The 16,861-nt window shown below is 41.9% G+C and overlaps 1 protein-coding gene across 1 annotated transcript; it reads right to left on the bottom strand.

Annotated features, from left to right (window-relative positions):
* Positions 1–10,662: 10,662 nt before the first annotated feature.
* Positions 10,663–15,290, bottom strand: LOC146683323 (polypeptide N-acetylgalactosaminyltransferase 15-like). Its single transcript, XM_085445878.1, has 10 exons — positions 14,535–15,290; positions 14,244–14,410; positions 13,922–14,126; positions 12,949–13,116; positions 12,488–12,605; positions 11,882–12,076; positions 11,640–11,771; positions 11,441–11,542; positions 11,219–11,362; positions 10,663–11,129 (listed from the first exon to the last, which is right to left on the bottom strand). Exons 1-10 carry the CDS (start codon positions 15,053–15,055, stop codon positions 10,965–10,967), a joined length of 1,917 nt encoding a protein of 638 aa, XP_085302004.1. The 5' UTR covers positions 15,056–15,290; the 3' UTR covers positions 10,663–10,964.
* Between the last annotated feature and the right edge of the window lie 1,571 nt (positions 15,291–16,861).

The following is a 16,861-nucleotide window of genomic DNA, read 5'->3' as shown; positions in this document are numbered from 1 at the left end:
GCTTATACGTGGGGGTTTATTTTTCCAAAGGAATTTGGACATACATGAATCTAGAGATCTGAACCAATCTTGTGGCGGTTTAGTTGGGATCATTGAGAATAAATAATTTATTTTTGGTAAGACCATCATTTTTATAGCGGCAACCCTTCCCATGAGTGATATGGGTAGACATTTCCATCTAGCCAGATCATCTTCTACCTTCTTTAAAAGTGGGATATGGTTTAATTTAATTAGATCTGCAAGCTTGGGAGAAACATTAATACCTAAATATTTTATATTTCCCAATTGCAGTGGTGTAGAAGAGGAATTATGGAAGGAGCAATTAATCGGTAGGACTGTAGATTTTGACCAGTTAATTGAGTAATCTGATATTCTTGCAAAAGAGTTTATCAATTCAATCACCCCAGAGATATTGGTTTGTGAATTTTGGAGAAAGAGTAACACATCATCCGCATAAAGGCTGATTTTATGTTCCACGTTCTTGCATTTTATGCCCTTAATTACTGAATTCTGTCTAATTGCTGCTGCTAGTGGTTCAATAAAAATTGCAAATAGTGAAGGGGAGAGTGGGCATCCCTGCCTGGTGCCCCTCAAGAGACAGAAGCTGGAGGATGTCTGGTCATTTGTTCTAACACAAGCTGTTGGGGAATTATATAATATTTTTAACCAGTTTATGAAAGAGGATCCAAAACCAAATTTGTGTAAAGTTGCAAATAGAAATTTCCAGTTAACTCTGTCAAATGCTTTTTCTGCGTCTAAAGAGAATATTGTAGTTTCTAGGTTTTTACTGTATGAGTAGTCTATCAAATTAAGTAATCTATGTGTATTTGTTGATGAGTGCCTACCTTTTATGAAACCAGTTTGGTCAGGATGAATTAAGAGGGGGGTTATTTTCTCCAGTCTCTTTGAGAGAGCTTTGCAGATTATTTTAAGGTCTACATTTATAAGGGATATTGGACGATAGCTTGAGGGATATACAGGGTCTTTGCCTGGTTTTAGCAGGAGATTAATGTTTGCAGAATTCATATTTGATGGAAGTCTGCCCTTTTCTTTAATTTCCAACAACGTTCTGTAGAAAACTGGTGCTAGAATCGACCAGAATTCTTTGTAGAATTCTGCAGGAAAGCCATCTGGACCTGGATCCTTATTATTGTGCATACTTATCAGGGCTTCCTGGAGTTCACCTGGTGTCAGTGGTGAATCCAGTGCCATTGCTTGAGTGTCCAATAATTTTGGAAGAGTTATGTTGTCCAAAAACTGATCAATTTCTTTTTTAGATGGGTTTATTTGTGGTGAATACAACGTTTTATAGAAATCCCTGAAAATGTTGTTTATTTGTATCGGTTCATATAATGTGTTCCCAGATGAATCTTGAACAGCACATATAGTTGTTTTTTCTTTATTTATTTTTAGCTGGTTTGCTAGAAATTGACCGGATTTATTACCATGTTCATAATTTTGTAGGCGTAGTCTTTGTACTAAGAATTTAGTTTTTTTATCAATTATCTCATTTAATTCTCGTTTTGTTTTTCGTATTTTGTTCAATGTTTCCTGATCTTGGTGGGACGCGTAGGCTTCTTCTAGTGATTTGATGTTTTTTTCTAATTCCTGAATATTTTTGTTTTCTTTTTTCTTTTTATGTGATGAGAAAGAAATTATTTTACCTCTCATCACAGCTTTCCCTGCTTCCCATAGAACAGAAGCTGATGTTTCGGGAGTGTCATTATAGTCCAAATATGAAGTCCACTCTTTTTTAAAATATTTAATAAAGTCTTCATCTTTAAGTAGTGATATATTAAATCTCCAGTTTTTTCTTGGCGTATTATTATTCTTGTGCATTAGTGTTAAAGATACAGGACCATGATCGCTGACAGCTATAGGGTGAATCTCAGTGTCTGAAATGTCGTTCAGCAGTGAGCTGCTGACCAAAAAATAATCCAGACGAGAGTAGGAGTGATGGACATGTGAGAAAAAAGTATATTCCTTACTGGTGGGGTGAAGGGAGCGCCATGCATCGCAAAGACCAAAGTCGCTCATATACTGTTTGATTATATTTGTGGACTGCCAATTACGCTGAGTTCCCGCTGTATTGAGCCTATCCATGTCTTCATTTAGTCCAAGGTTGAGGTCACCTCCAAGAACAAGTGTGCCATCTAAGTGTTCAGAGAGCGCACTGAAAAAACCGTGAAAGAATGAGGGATCATCAACATTTGGACCATATACACTTGCAATACATAGCTTTTTATCACGTATAGATAGTTTAATGATTAAGAATCTACCCTCTGGATCTATAACTGTATCGAGTACTGTGAAATTAATATTTTTATGTATTAAAATTGCTGCTCCCCTTTGTCTAGAATTATAACAAGCTGAGAACACATTGGGAAACTCAGGTGTTTTAAGTTCATTCGGACCTCTAAGAGGTCTGTGGGTCTCTTGTAATAGGACAACATCCGCCTGTAGTTTTTTGAGTTGGTTAAATATTTTTAACCTCTTTTCTCTGGAGCCAGCTCCATTTATATTCCATGTAATGAACCTCAGTGTACCCATAGATGTTTGGTATTAGTGAAAGCATCATCATCGTATGCAGCATTTGGATAAATGGATGACAAAAGAAAAAGTGCCAGAAATAGGGCATTAGGACATGAGGAAAGCATCTCTCAGTGGAAAAATGGCTGTGAAGAAGTCATTCATAAGGAAGAAAAACAGGGAGAAATGCTACTAACCTGAACTGAAAATCAGTGGCAACAGGTCTTATGGCCTGATGAATCCATATTTGAAATTTCTGGTTCAAATTGTCACTAGTATGTATCTAGAAGGTCAGTGAGTGTCTACAGCCATCTGTAAAACACAGTGGAAGCTCTTTCATGCATTTCAGCTTGTCAAAACTGACTGATAGATTTTATTTTTATTTTTTTATCCACCATGCAAAACCATCTGGAAAGCATATGATTGCCAGCAGCTTATTTTCTTGAGCATGATAATGATCCCAAAACGCTGCCAATGGAGCAAAAGTATGCCTGGATAGAAAAATGCACCGACTGGCGTCCTCAGAGCCCGACCTCAACATTACTGAAGGAGTGTGGGATCATCTCGACAGCGAATGCTACAAAGGGGTACTAAGATAGTTCAGACTGTGTTGAAAATGTACCAAATATTGACATGAACAACACATGACAGTACTGAAATGTTGGTGCTTAGCCTTGTCCAAGTACAACTGTGATGATGTGAATCATCACAGGGGGATTGTTACATCCATCTGCAGTAATTTGTATCTGACGGCATGACTTTGTTCTGGGGCCTTCTCGTCCTTCTAAGTGCATAAAGGAGAGAGGAAAGGACAGCAGCAAAATCCCAGTACAGTACTGAGCAGTCATCAGTATCAAAATGATCCATATCAAGTCAGATATAGCACAAAGTGGAGAAGGTGGGATTGCAAAGTAGCTTGCAGACTATTTAAATGAATCGGATGTGTGGAAGGAGATCAGCTGATCTGCCATGAGTGCCTGAGCTTAGCTCCTTAGCGCCAATAAACACAGAAGTGTGCAGGTTTATTGAACTTAAACAACCCAGAGGATAATAATAAATACCAACTTTCATTGCATTTTATCAAAAAGCTGTTGAAGCATTTTGTTGTCAAATGTCAACCTCATGGCAGGACAAAGAAGTTCACAGAATCTCCAAAATGAATAGGATTCATTCCCTAAGGAACGTGAATGAAACAAAAAAAAATGTAAGAACAACAACAAAAAAACAACAACAACAAGGTTGCATCAAAATTACTAAAATATGTTTTGTTGTACGGCACACAATGAAAAATATTAGGACTTTGTGAATCATTTGACACCTTTTTATGATCATGAATCTGATCTGAGATAATCTTATTATTTTGAGCTTTATTTGATCTGCAGCTAATATGTTTTGTTCCTGGACTTGAAGACAGAATTTCTGTTATGCAACATGAGGTACTTTGATTTGTTTATAATACTAATGTACCTTTTCTTTGTGTACTCATGTGTTCGCCCTTTGTTAGCTGTGTAACGCTTCATCTGAAGTGAAACCACCGGGTCCCACCAGTGACGTAGGCTGGGGGTGAAACCTGAGCAAGTATGCGTGCCGGGGATCACGCTGACACACCTGTTCAAAGATCCAGCTGCTCTTACCTGGTGAGGTGCCGCTCCAGTGTGTTTGCTTGGTTTTGTATATCTTTAAAAAAGTGTTTTTTCCGGGGAATACTGGATCTATCTGAATCAGAAACACGCTCAGTGGAGATGATGGAGACACCAGAGCCATCATGTCAAGATGTGTGTTGATGGGTGAAGCATTTTTAGAATCAAAACAAAGATGTTGGGTCAAAACGCTCCCCTCCCCACCAGAAAGTGTCATGTTTTTCCCGTACCAGACAAGCCGGTAAGCGGTGGTGTGTTTGCACTGTGAACGGTTACTTGTGTACTTAGCAGCACCTCCGGCACATCTGTGGGAATGCTATCATTTAGCCCAGGGTCTTGGAGACCCATCCATATTTAATGGTGTGCAGACAATCCTCTGACTATTTATGCATCGTTTTATCCACCTGGTAGGAAAACTCATCTTTTATTCACCGCTTTTCCACTTTATCTGTCATTAGCAAACTGAGGCCCATCTGGCTTCCTGCTTTGCATCCTTCCTTTCATCTTTCTTCTTTTCACTTACAATTTTCAATGAAAGTTGGGTTTTATTTAGAGGGATGGACGGAATAGGAAATGGCTCTAAAGAAATGCTTTAAAAAAGGAGTTAAAAGAGGTTCTACGTGCACTGATTTAATGCATGGTTCTTCATTTTTAAACTTACTATACAATGAACTTTGTGTTTAATATCCTTTCTATTGCTGTGTGTCTGTATATGTGCATGTGTGTGCGAGTGTGTGTTTTCTATCCACTCGATTCACATTGTTTGATGATGGCCCTGACCCAAATACAGCAACTATTCATCCCTGTCCACCCTTTTCATCGGAAACACACACAGAAATACAGCGTGGGTGTGCGCACACACATTCACTCTTCCATTCAAATGAGCACTTTATCCCAGTTAAAAGAGCCACTTCACTTGTCCCTCACCCCAGATTTCAGCACTCAAACACCCCATCACTGTGCGGGAGGTGAGAACTAATGAAAAACAGGTAACAGGGGGAAAAACAGTTAATTTCTCCCCTTTCGTCTCAGCAGTCATAATGGAGATATATATAAATCTGCCAGATGGTTATGGTTTGGTCTTTTCATTCAAGCCTTACAGAGCTTTATCTGAAAGGGAAAAAAAAAAAAAAGCTAGACTGCCAAATGAAGAACACATTATGTTTGTATCTCATTGTCGTGTGTCATTCTTTGACTTGTATGTGTGTGTGTTTGTGTGTGGTGCTGCCTTTTTGTTGCTTGGACCTCTATGAGAGCACACAAACACATGTAAATAGAGCGGCTCTCTGTACAAGAGCTTTACATTTATCTGTTCCACTCTGAGATGGTGGCTGCTGTTGCACAACCAAATACTTATATTTGGATTTGGATAAAGCGGGGAGGGGCGGTTTCATCTTTGTGTTTGATAAATGAGTCTGAGCTTCTCCTCTGGGTGCTACGGTATAAGTGGTGGTAGGGGTAGCAGCGGAACAATGAGCATGTGAGATGTAGAGATTAATGGTTGCTTCTTCTTTTAGGGATGTAGGTCTGGCTGGGCCCATCAGCGGAGGAGAGGAGATGGCTGCTAAATTACCTCTTTTGCCGCTCACCTGTCGAGCAGTAGTCTGGCATTTTTAAATGCAAGATAGAAGGATCATCAGCATGAAGAGCTCTTAGTAAATTGTGGTCTTCCCTTGTGTGGTGAAAGGGTCCCTGTTGAAAAGTCTGGTCAAAAATGTTTAGACATTTAAGTGAGAAGGAAGAAAGCTTTAGTCTGTCGGTAAATGTAATGCCGAGGAGCATTTTATTCTTTGAAGCACTTTAAAACTGTCAGACAGCCATATATGGAGTGCCTTTAGATTCTTTTGTGTGGTTGTGTGTTTTGTTAAGGATAACTAGCCAAAATTAACATTTAAAAAAAAAAAAGATACCTGCAGTTTTTCTCTTTTAGCCATCCAAGCTGAGACTATTTCATAGCCTGCGATGCCAGCTGAAACATTAAACTGATAGGATAAATAATAAGGCTCTTGTCTCAGCATGGGTTTCTTAGCTCTGAGCCCTAATTAGTTTTCTGGCCATTTTTTTGTCACCTTAAAGTAACTATACCTATTATTAGGTGTTTTTCAGGGCTGGTATTTGAAGTAGTCTATCTATCTATCTATCTATCTATCTATCTATCTATCTATCTATCTATCTATCTATCTATCTTCACAAACATTCACACCTACAGGCAATTTAACATCACCAGTTAACCTAACCCCACTAACTGCATTTTTCAGGACTGTGGTAGGAGGAAGAAATGATCCATACATACACAGGGGAGCATGCAAACTCGATACAGAAAGGCCAGGTGGAGGATTTGAACCCATCACCTTCTTGAGGCAACAGTGCTAACATATATAGCACAATTGGTGGTTAGATTGTATGTATAGATAGATAGACAGATCAATAATTTGTCTACTGTGGCACTGAATCAGATTTTAAAGCAGATTTTCTGTTGTTCAGGAGCCTGAATTATCACTTTTCTCAAAATCCCCCTGTGTATTCACAACCATTTATCACACATTTTTTCTTTCTTTATTTGGAGTAACGTTTTGCTCGGATGACAGCTCTGGGCTTTAATATGACTAATACACTATTTTTTTTACTAGAAAAACTGTGTATTAAATGACAATGTGAAAACAATGTGAAAGCTGTTTCTTGCAGCACTCAGCTGAGGTCTTCTCTCAGGAGTACAGACCAGAGGCAGAACTAAAAGAGAATGAATTTTTGACCTGTATTCACCAGATGACCAAAAACGCATCTTCAGATGAGCTAAAATTGAGTGCAGTGCTAGTTCTGTGTACCTCAGCCACAGTCAGCAGATTAGCTGATGCAACTGGGATACTCTCATATAGGGCATGCTATTTTCAGCTGTTTTAGTCTGCCTATGGTTAGAAAACACTGCAAGCCACTTTGCAACAAACCTCCACCTTTTACACATCTTTTGTCACTAATGCCCGCTCTCTTCCATCATTCCAGCTTTGCAAGTATGCACATGGAGGGGAGGTTCCATAACAGTTGTCTGTGTGGAAAACTGGACTTGTAGGGCAAATGAGGAAGACTGCAACAATTTGTTTTCTTCTCATTAGGGTCATTTTTGAGTGTTTTGAGAACCAGCAGTTTCCAGGATTTAGAATGGTACAATTATATAGGTATTGCTGTGAAACTGAATCTACAGGGTGTGAGTAAAAAGTGTTTGCATCTCACGCGAACTTTCTAAATGATACATTCAAAAGCTGTTTTTGTCTTTGACCTTAATTGGTGTCACAAGCCCAGTTTTTGTCACATTTTAATGCACTTAATCTTCGCTTTGTGTCAGCCCCGCTCCTGAGGCCCATGCACATCAACCTAATTGTGCTTTATGAATCACTGGAAACAACAGTGTCTCTGTAAAAAAAGACCCAAGGCTCTTTGAGGGTTGCACAGTACAGTAGAGCCACCCTGGTCCTGGGTGAAATAGCCCCATAGATCTTCATAAAGACACCACAGCTTCCTCCATCGCAGCAGCTGAGATCCATCTGAGTCACGCAGGTTCGCTGCAGTGTGTGTGTGTGTGTGTGTGTGTGTGTGTGTGTGTGTGTGTGTGTGTGTGTGTGTGTTTAAAAAAAACATAGCAGAAACAAAGAGACTGGTGAGATTGTGACATGCCCAGCAGCAATCAGCGTTTGATGTGGGAGTCTACTGTATTCATCACACTCACCTCAGCGTGGAGAAGAGATGGAAGACGCTGTGTAAGGAAGACAGAGGGGAGGGAAAAGGTCACATACAGCATCAGACGAGGATAAGAAGAGTCCTCCGGAGAAGGAGAATTTCAATCTTACTGTCTAAATCAGCACAAACAACTTATAATGGTACTAATACAACAATATAATGCCAGGATTTTTTTTTTCACATGTCTTACGCTGCAGTGGAAATGGAATTTAGAGCTATGATGAACCATCAGGCTTGTCCAGTAATAAAGTCAACACCGGGATCACCCAGTCCCCCACCAGCACAAGTCCTACATGTGTGGCAGTCTGTGGTTACTGTGTGGGCTTCTCTTATGGAAGGTCTAAGTACCCTTAAACCAGAGATTTTTGAATGAATCTGAATGATCTATTGGAAATTTATTTTCCCAACTCTTTGAAATCAAACACTTTCTAACTGAAAGAAGACTGTTATTAGGGACACTTCTCATAGACCTCACAGTAACCCTGTGAGGTCTATGAGAAGTGTCGCCCCGTGGCTCAGGGGATTGGGAAGCGTATCTGTAACCGGAAGGTTGCCGGTTCGATCCCCGGGCTCTCTGTCCTGGTCGTTGTGTCCTTGGGTAGGACACTTTACCCTACTTGCCTACTGGTGTTGGCCAGAGGGGCCGATGGCGCGATATGGCAGCCTTGCTTCTATCAGTCTGCCCCAGGGCAGCTGTGGTTACAACTGTAGCTTGCCTCCACCAGTGTGTGAATGTGAGAGTGAATGAATAGTGGCATTGTAAAGCGCTTTGGGTGCCTTGAAAAGCGCTATATAAATCCAATCCATTATTATTATTATTATCATGTGGAAAGGTAATTAGACCAGTAAAGATCTTCTCCTTACTGATTACATCACTACAAAGCCATAAGGAAAACTAGCTTTTTCAGTCATTTATTAACAAAAAAAGGAGACACACACTAAGAGCAAGCAGAAAAAGTAAGCTTGGCATCAGGGTGTAGTTAATGGAAGCAAAACATTGGCTTGAATGGTGGAGGGGTTTTCTTGCATGTAATTCACTTTTAATACTGTGTCCCTTAAAGCTGTCTTTGGTGTGCACCAAGCATGTTTACCATGACTCTGTCATTGTCTTTCCATTCAATGGCAAACCGAAGCTTTGCTCTAATGTTGTGTTTGGACAGCAAAGGTTTTGTACCTGGTGCTGCTCTCATGTAGGTCAAATGCTTTCTGATTGTGAATGCATGCAGTTTCTGTGTCTGTGGAGAGGTCATCACAAGAGTTAGCTAGTAAATTAGACTTTATCAAGTAACTGAAGTGAAATTCAAAGTACCAAGTATCTGTACTCTCTATCAAAAAAGAAGTGGGTACTGATACTTGTGTGGTTGTTCCCTGGGAGAACACCCTGGACAGGTCACCAATCTATCACACAGAGACAGACAGCCATTCATGTTCAAATTCAAACCAATTTAAGCATGAATTTTCAAATCAGTGTGAAGGCAATTCATCACCATTTAACCTGACCCCATGCTTGTCTTTGAGAGAGATCCTGGAGGAACCCATGAAGAATCCACACAGAAAAGACCAGACTGGACTCGAACCCAGGACCTTCTTGCTGCGACGGGACTGTGCTAACCACTGCTTCACAAAAACAAAACAATTAAATAATAACATTTAAAAAAATATTATTGGATAGATCAATAGACGGATAATGATGATTTTAAAATATAAAAAATATATAGATGTATGCTAAAGTGTAAGCACAACAGCTATAGAAAGCACATATATTATTGGGGTTTTTTTTGTATTTTTCAATGGGAATCGATGTAAATACAGCCATGCAATTTCGACCATTTAGAATCAACAGCAGCTGTTTACTTCTGATAGAGAAGCAAACAGCTTCCATACGATAGCCCTAGCCCATCTCTGAAAACCCACTGCAACAGAAATATGTTGCACTTCCTTTGCAACAGCTCAGTAGGTGCATAACTAAGAAAGACATACTAAGAGGTTACCATATGATTTTATTTATTTTTTATTCAGAAGGTGCTGTGAAGTTCACTGGGCTAAGTGGAGCATGGGTTAAGAAGAGCATTATTTTGAGGCTGAGTATTGGGGGTTATTAGAACTCATTGCCTTGAGGCCAAGATAGAGACACTGAGAACCAGTTTAGAGTCCATCCTATTCTTAAGCTCCATGGCCTAAAGAAAATCTGGTTTATTAGACTGTGAGTTAATACCTAGAAACAAAACCAAATTTTCCTGTTGTCGAGCAAATCCACTTCTCTCAGACGGATGGACGTCACTGTCACATCCGTTAGGTTAGCCCTAATGACAGAAATGCATATAAGAACATGTTATATATATTATAATAAATGACTAGAATGGAGGGAGGGGTGCTATTTGTGTTTAACAATACCAAAATAAGGAGTTTGGCTTTTAGAAATGATTCTGAAGGCTGATGGCTCCCTCTGCTGTTGATATATAATATCCAGGCACTCTCCATGCTGCACACACTCTTTCAGCAGTTTGGACACTTCAACAAGATGCAGCCATTTTAATGTTATCATAACACCTCTGTTCTTCCTGATATGAGAAAATAAACTCTTTGTAGTTTTTGCTTAGATGTGGTGTACGTGAAGGCCAGCATAATGGCAAAACTGTCCTGAATTCAGAGCTGTGGTGGTGTTTTGTCTGCCGGTTAAATATTTTAGAAATGTACACAAACAGATCACAAATTCACGGAACCATTTACTGACACAAAAATAATTTAATATACAGTTTTTATAATAATATATATGATGAAATATTCATAAAGACAACAGGTACTGAAACTGACATTATCATTAGTTAATACAGTTAATACAGGTAATGATAATTGCAATCCTTAAAACAGGAGCAAAAAGTTGCAAAATACATGTGTGTGTGTGTGTGTGTGTGTGTGTGTGTGTGTGTGTGTGTGTGTGTGTGTGTGTGTGTGTGTGTGTGTGTGTGTGTGTGTAATATAAATATATGTATGACACTACAAATATGTGATATGATGACAGATTTGCCTGGGATTTATATCTTGCTAAAGCTAGTCCCTCTATCAGGCACCTTTGGGAGCCACTAGTTGTTCAAAGTGCCACTGTTGTCTGGGGTGGTGGGTGCACTGGCGCAGGAAAAGACCTCCTGTGCTGCGCTTGTTGTCGCCTTCCTCTTTTACAGCCTCCAGACATAACTGAGACAGTTGGTGAACGAGCTGGCCGCTCAGCTGTGGAAAAGTGGAAAACATATGCAGAGAGTCAGCTAAATGCCCCGGGTAGTCATAAAAACTGCCTGTCGCTCAATTCTTCGTCTTGCCTTTATGAACTTCCACTGGAGTCTGCCGGGGGTCAATCGGTGGCTGGCGCAAGGAGAGAGGACCGCCCTCTCTCCCTCAGTATCCAAGCACAAAGTTCCCGTGGGACCCCATCGCACTTCACCCTCAGAGTTTAGATCACAGTGCTACAACAGCAAGAGATCAGCTTCACTGATGTCTCACTTATCTGTTGTTATCATCAAGTAATCTGTAATCATGGTTACCTGGCTACCTGTCCCAGTGCACGGTGCCACATCCATGGCCCCACCCTGCAGTCCCCGACCTTGGGGATAGTCTACACATCTGCCAGTACCAACACTGTACAGCTGCAAGCAGATACAGACATGATGCCTCACAGTCCATCCATACACAACTTGTTCATATATTCGTGTGCATGTATGAGCATGTGAGAGCTTGTGATACCTCTCCTGACAGTGCAGTTCTGTCCTGGGGGATATAAAGCTGTGGGTAGACTGTAGTTAGGAACCAGTGAAAGTTCCTACAGCCCAGACTCCTCTTCAGCCGCAGACGCTCCGTGATGTTCGGGTTTTCAGACTGGACAAAGAAAGAAAGTTTCATTTTTTTGTATGTGGTGCACACTCACCAGACAATCTCTTGACCAGATGTGTTGACTCACACACGCACACACACATACACACAAACACCTGTCTGATGAAATGAGCAAGCGTGTCCCTTCTGTAGTAGATTTTCTTGTACGTGTCCATCCAGGTTTCAGCAATCCGGATCTTGTTCCTCTGAAGCAAGTCCTGATCTGGGAAGCGATACGGCAGGTGGCGGCGAGTGAGGTGGCCCACGCGGGAGCAAGGTACCACCTCCATGGAGCCGCCGCATGACCACACCTATAAGAATGTAGTTGTATTTCAGTAATAAAGAATATAATTGTTTTCTGTGTTTCTTTTTTTTTTTAATTCCCCGTTTGTTAGTCATATTGTTTCATATTTTAATGGTCATCCCAGGCAGACAAGTTGATTTATAACATTTTTGCTCTCACACTGGTACATTCATCAGTGGGCCAGGACATTCCCAGACCACTATCCAAGCTGAAATTTCCATTTGCAAAAGGCATCATCTCATAGCACAGCAATCCTAAAGCACTAACAGAAGGCAACCGAATCACTCAGGCAAAGTATTGCTAAAATACCTTACATGGCTTAAAATAAAAAGCAAATGCAGTCTGTCATCTCTCTGTCTGGTGTGTGTGCACTGGAGGATTTAGCAGGAAAGTTGACATCAAATGAGTTTTCCTTTACCCGGATTGACAGCTCAATTTGCTCTGCACCCCATAGCACCATCCCAGGGTCATAGGCTCCCACGCTCTGGAAGAAATGTCGGTCGATAGCCACAACTCCACCTCCTAACGCTGGGCTCCTGTCACAATCAGAACCAGCATCATTTTTTTTTAAAAAGAACTGCATGGATGTGTTGGTATCTCTGGAGTAGAGTGACATAATGAACTTCAGGATGTTAAAGTCTGGGTTTGCAACACAAGGACAAACAGCTCCACATGTATGGTCCTTAGTTTTTATACTTCTGTATTCTAATTGGTCATATTTTCGAGACTTTTCAAAGGCAAAGGTCAGTTATGCACTTACACATACCGTGTAAAATTACATCTGATCCGTCTTTCTTAATATGGTTCATTTAGCATTGTTATCATGCAAATAAGAACTCATTAAATCTAACTTGCACCCCTTAACAGCTGCACACTTACTGCAGAGGTTGGACAGCCATCTCTGGGTCTTTATCTTGCAACTCTGGATTTGATTCCCAAAAGAAGTCAAGTCTCCAGTCGAACACCCCCCTAATTGGCCACTGGGTGGCATTGTACCGAAAGGACTGCCAGTCTATCACATCCATGATGGGGGACACCACTCTGGTCCTAAGAAGACACCACATTCTGGATCTCAGCAGCTCTTTTTATTTGCATTTATTAAGTGTGGTGAATTAGACTACTTTGGATGTAAAGCATGCCACTACTAGTCAAGTTATAGCTAATAACTCCTTGACTACGTTTACATTTACTAATCTGTGCACAACTAGGTAAAATAGACACTGCGTTTTCATTTCTGTATGCATGTGTTTGTAATTGCAAACGCCGGCTGTGTCACAGGAAGTTCAGAAACATGTACTGTCCTTTGTCGAGGAATGTTTTGGCTCCCCATGTGTGCTGTTTGAAATATCCATGCCAAATGATCATGTGTGGCGTGATGCTTTAAGGAAATGAAAAGATCAAAAAGGGAATTGAGAAAAAATGGGAGAGGGGTCAAACATGTGGCCGAGAGAGCCGAATGGTTGCAGATTCCAAGCCCGAGCTCTCAGCTTAATTACCTAGTCTAATTGGAGCCACGCTGCAGGCAGCCTGAGACATAAGACGAGAGCCAAATCATGGGAGCTCAGTGCTCGATACACACACATACACCTCATGCATCGCCCTGCTTTGCTAATGAGTAAGGGCGAATGATAAGTCTGAACCCTTCATCTCCTCACAAGTGTTTCTGTCCAAAGGCTGAACTCATTAGAGAAAGTTAAAAAAAAATCTGGCACAGTAACTGTTTATATTTTGACATGTCACCCATTTAAGAACTTGCATTTGGAATCCTGTTAGTATGCAGCATACTAACAGGAGCTTTCTCGCCGTAAAATATGAAAATAGATTTTTAATTGGAATAATTTTAAAAAAGTACCTGTCCTGGGCAATTCTCTCCAACAGCGGTTCCAGCCAGCCCTTTTGGCATTCACAGTGGGAGTCCATGAACACCAGCACCTCCCCAACAGCCCTGGTAGCACCTAATGTCCGGCAACCTCCAACCCCGAGGCGTTTGGTGCTGCGAATCAAACGCACTCCATCCAGATGAGACACGTACTCACTCAGCCCAGTCTTCAGGTGACCTAGGAGGAGCATAGAGAAAAGGCGGAACAAGCTGTCAGCACACTGAATTAATGGATGGATGGATGGATGGATGGATGGATGGATGGATGGATGGATGGATGGATGGATAATTTCACCCTGTTGACTTAGGTCGTCCACCAGCAGGACCTCCTGCAGATACTGTTTAGGTGCAGTGTCGAGGACACTGTGTACTGTGCGTAGGAGAGTGGACCAAGCCTCGTCATTAAAACAGATAACAACACTGGCCGATGGCAGAGACTCGATGTGTTGCTCCCCCAAACACCTGTTGATGGGAGGGGGACAAATTGTGAAAGCAGTAACAACTACACTAACTTTTAGCACTTGTTGAACTCCAGTATGGGGTAACTTTTGGTTTATATTTTCAATCGTGCGCTTTGTTCACTCACTCTGGATGGCGCGCCTCTGGCAGCCTGCGATGCAGAGAAATCCTTTCGCTCACTACCTCATTGAAACCGTACTGCTGCAAAGCCCTGAGCTCCATATCCCTCTCCAAACCCTCCAGATGAAGGCGCACTGCTTTCCCCATTTCACCGTGCGTAGGTGGCCCGCGTACGGTGGTATCTTTACTTGCTCCGGGAAGGAGCATCTTGTAACTCCGCTTTTTCTGTGGCGAGCTCTTGGTGCCATGTATGGATGGGACGAATAACAGCTGGTCTTCTTGCAGAGATTTCAGAGGAGTCAAATCGGCGCCTAGCTCCAAAGCAGGGTCATGGGAGTCCACGATGACCTCTAGATCCGGAGGACTGGCGATCCGCTGGAGGGGCTGGCGGGGAGGGCCGGGTTTGTGAAGATTGCGGTCGCTGTCCCGATTAAAGAGATCTGAGAGCGCCAGCGCAACCAGAGCGAATCCGATGAGCAGCAGCCAGAGGCAGAGCATCTTCCTCCGGATGGCGCTCCTCCGCCTCATGCTGAGCAACGGCGCAGGAGGCGTGAGACTGTGCTCAGAAGGCGGCCCGGTGCTGTTTTGAATTGCAGATGTGTTTGTTTTGCTTCATCTTGACGAGCACTGCATTTCATCAGCGTGATGCAACTAGAATGATTCAAGAAATAAATAGATCGCACACGAATCCCCTGAAGAAGAGTAGAGGCGCATTCATTGAGTACCAGAGCTGGGACAAGAGTGACATACAGTGCAGGTTTGAGACAAGTTCTCAACTTTGAGATGATGGAGTTTCGCTGACTTTGTCTTTCATCCAGCTCCTCCCGCGGTCCTAGAGCCTGTGCAAAATTTTTTGCGTCATGTAAATCATGTAAAGGTCGTCACTTCCTGTATCCACCTGTTACTCAACCTGCTCAACGAACCATAACATCTTCGTCTCTACTTCATAACAAGAAGGATTAAAAGATAATTTTAGAAAAAATATAATTAAGAAAATTCTCCAGAACGCACAGAGTAGTATACACTTATTGCTTTTCACTTTCCATCGCAATAAAAATACAATGTTTAAAGTTTAGGAAGTCTACTTGGCTCAGACGCCGTATTAGTATTGTCTTCTTGTCATCTTATTATTCCTGAAACGCCTTGTGGGGAATCCTAAAATACTCTAAATTAAGTGGTAAAAGCCATAATTAGCCATTTCAAAACACAATTTTACTAGCTCAGTTATAAATAAGTCCGCACTGCAGTGGAAAGACACAATGTTTTTACATTTCCTCCAGTCTGTGTGTGAGAGTCTGCTTGTAGCAGGCGTCTCCCTCCGGGCGTCACACATCAAAGACGCTTCCTCTGGCCAGCTGGCTTCGGGCCTCCGGGTCCCATGACCGTCTGTTGGTGCCGGGAAGCGGGGCGTTCACGGCTTCGATCTCCTTGGTTCTCTGTGGAGATCTTGGCAGCCAGTCTTAAAGAAAGTAAAGACCGAATGACTTGGGTCCGCGTGTTTATTTTACTGTTTTCTTTTTCGACAAGTGGAAATGTGCATGCTTGTGTGTTGTCATAAACTTGTTTTTGGTATTCTATGAATGGAATTTCCCACACCACAAAACTGAACTGCTGAAGAAAAAGAAAAACACTCGGAGCATGCCCATATATCATGTAAAGGTTTGAGTGGAAAATTGGCAAAAACTAAAGCCTAATAATTTCCTAATACATTATGATAATGGCATTAGAAGGTCAGACTGTGCACATCACAAACCCTTCTGCGTCTTCTGCGCCATGGCAGCTTCTCTGCTTCTGCTCTGTATTGTGGCTAACATCTGCGAGAAAGACCTCCATACAAGCTGGCAGGAAAGCCTGAGGAGTTTTAAGAGCTTAGGTCGGCTGCACTGAGAGACCAGTTCACTGTCCTGGTGGCAGTGGCTCTCTTAAAGCTCCATTGCAGGCTTAATGAGTGTGTTATAGACCACACAAGGACACTTCACGTCTCCCGGACAACAGCGTAGAGTGCCTTCTGATAATTATGATTATAGTTTCAAGAACTGGGACAGAGCACCTGGAGAGACAGGCTGACAAGTTGAAAGGCCAAAAGAGAGAGAGAAGGGGTGTGTGTGTGTGTGGGGGGGGGGGGTTGAAGAGAGAAATCGAAGATGAGAAAGAGCGGTGACCGGGTCCTGACTCCAGTGTTCTGGTGGGAATGTGTTTACGCGCCTCGGGGTTGGAAAAGAAAGAATGTCTCTGTGTAGCTCCAGCTCTGCGCAGTGAACAGTCTCATATGTTCCACTGTGCGGCCAAAACACACGCCGAATTAAAGTTTCCACCGCCAGCACGTTTTCAGAC

This window comes from Copadichromis virginalis, linkage group LG22 (assembly GCF_057382275.1).
Source record: "Copadichromis virginalis isolate Kocher_CV1m ecotype Utaka linkage group LG22, C_Virginalis_male_GT1.1, whole genome shotgun sequence".
NCBI classification, from domain to species: domain Eukaryota; kingdom Metazoa; phylum Chordata; class Actinopteri; order Cichliformes; family Cichlidae; genus Copadichromis; species Copadichromis virginalis.
The sequence above is the reverse complement of the archived record's forward strand: the minus strand, read 5'-3'. Positions and strand labels throughout refer to the sequence as shown.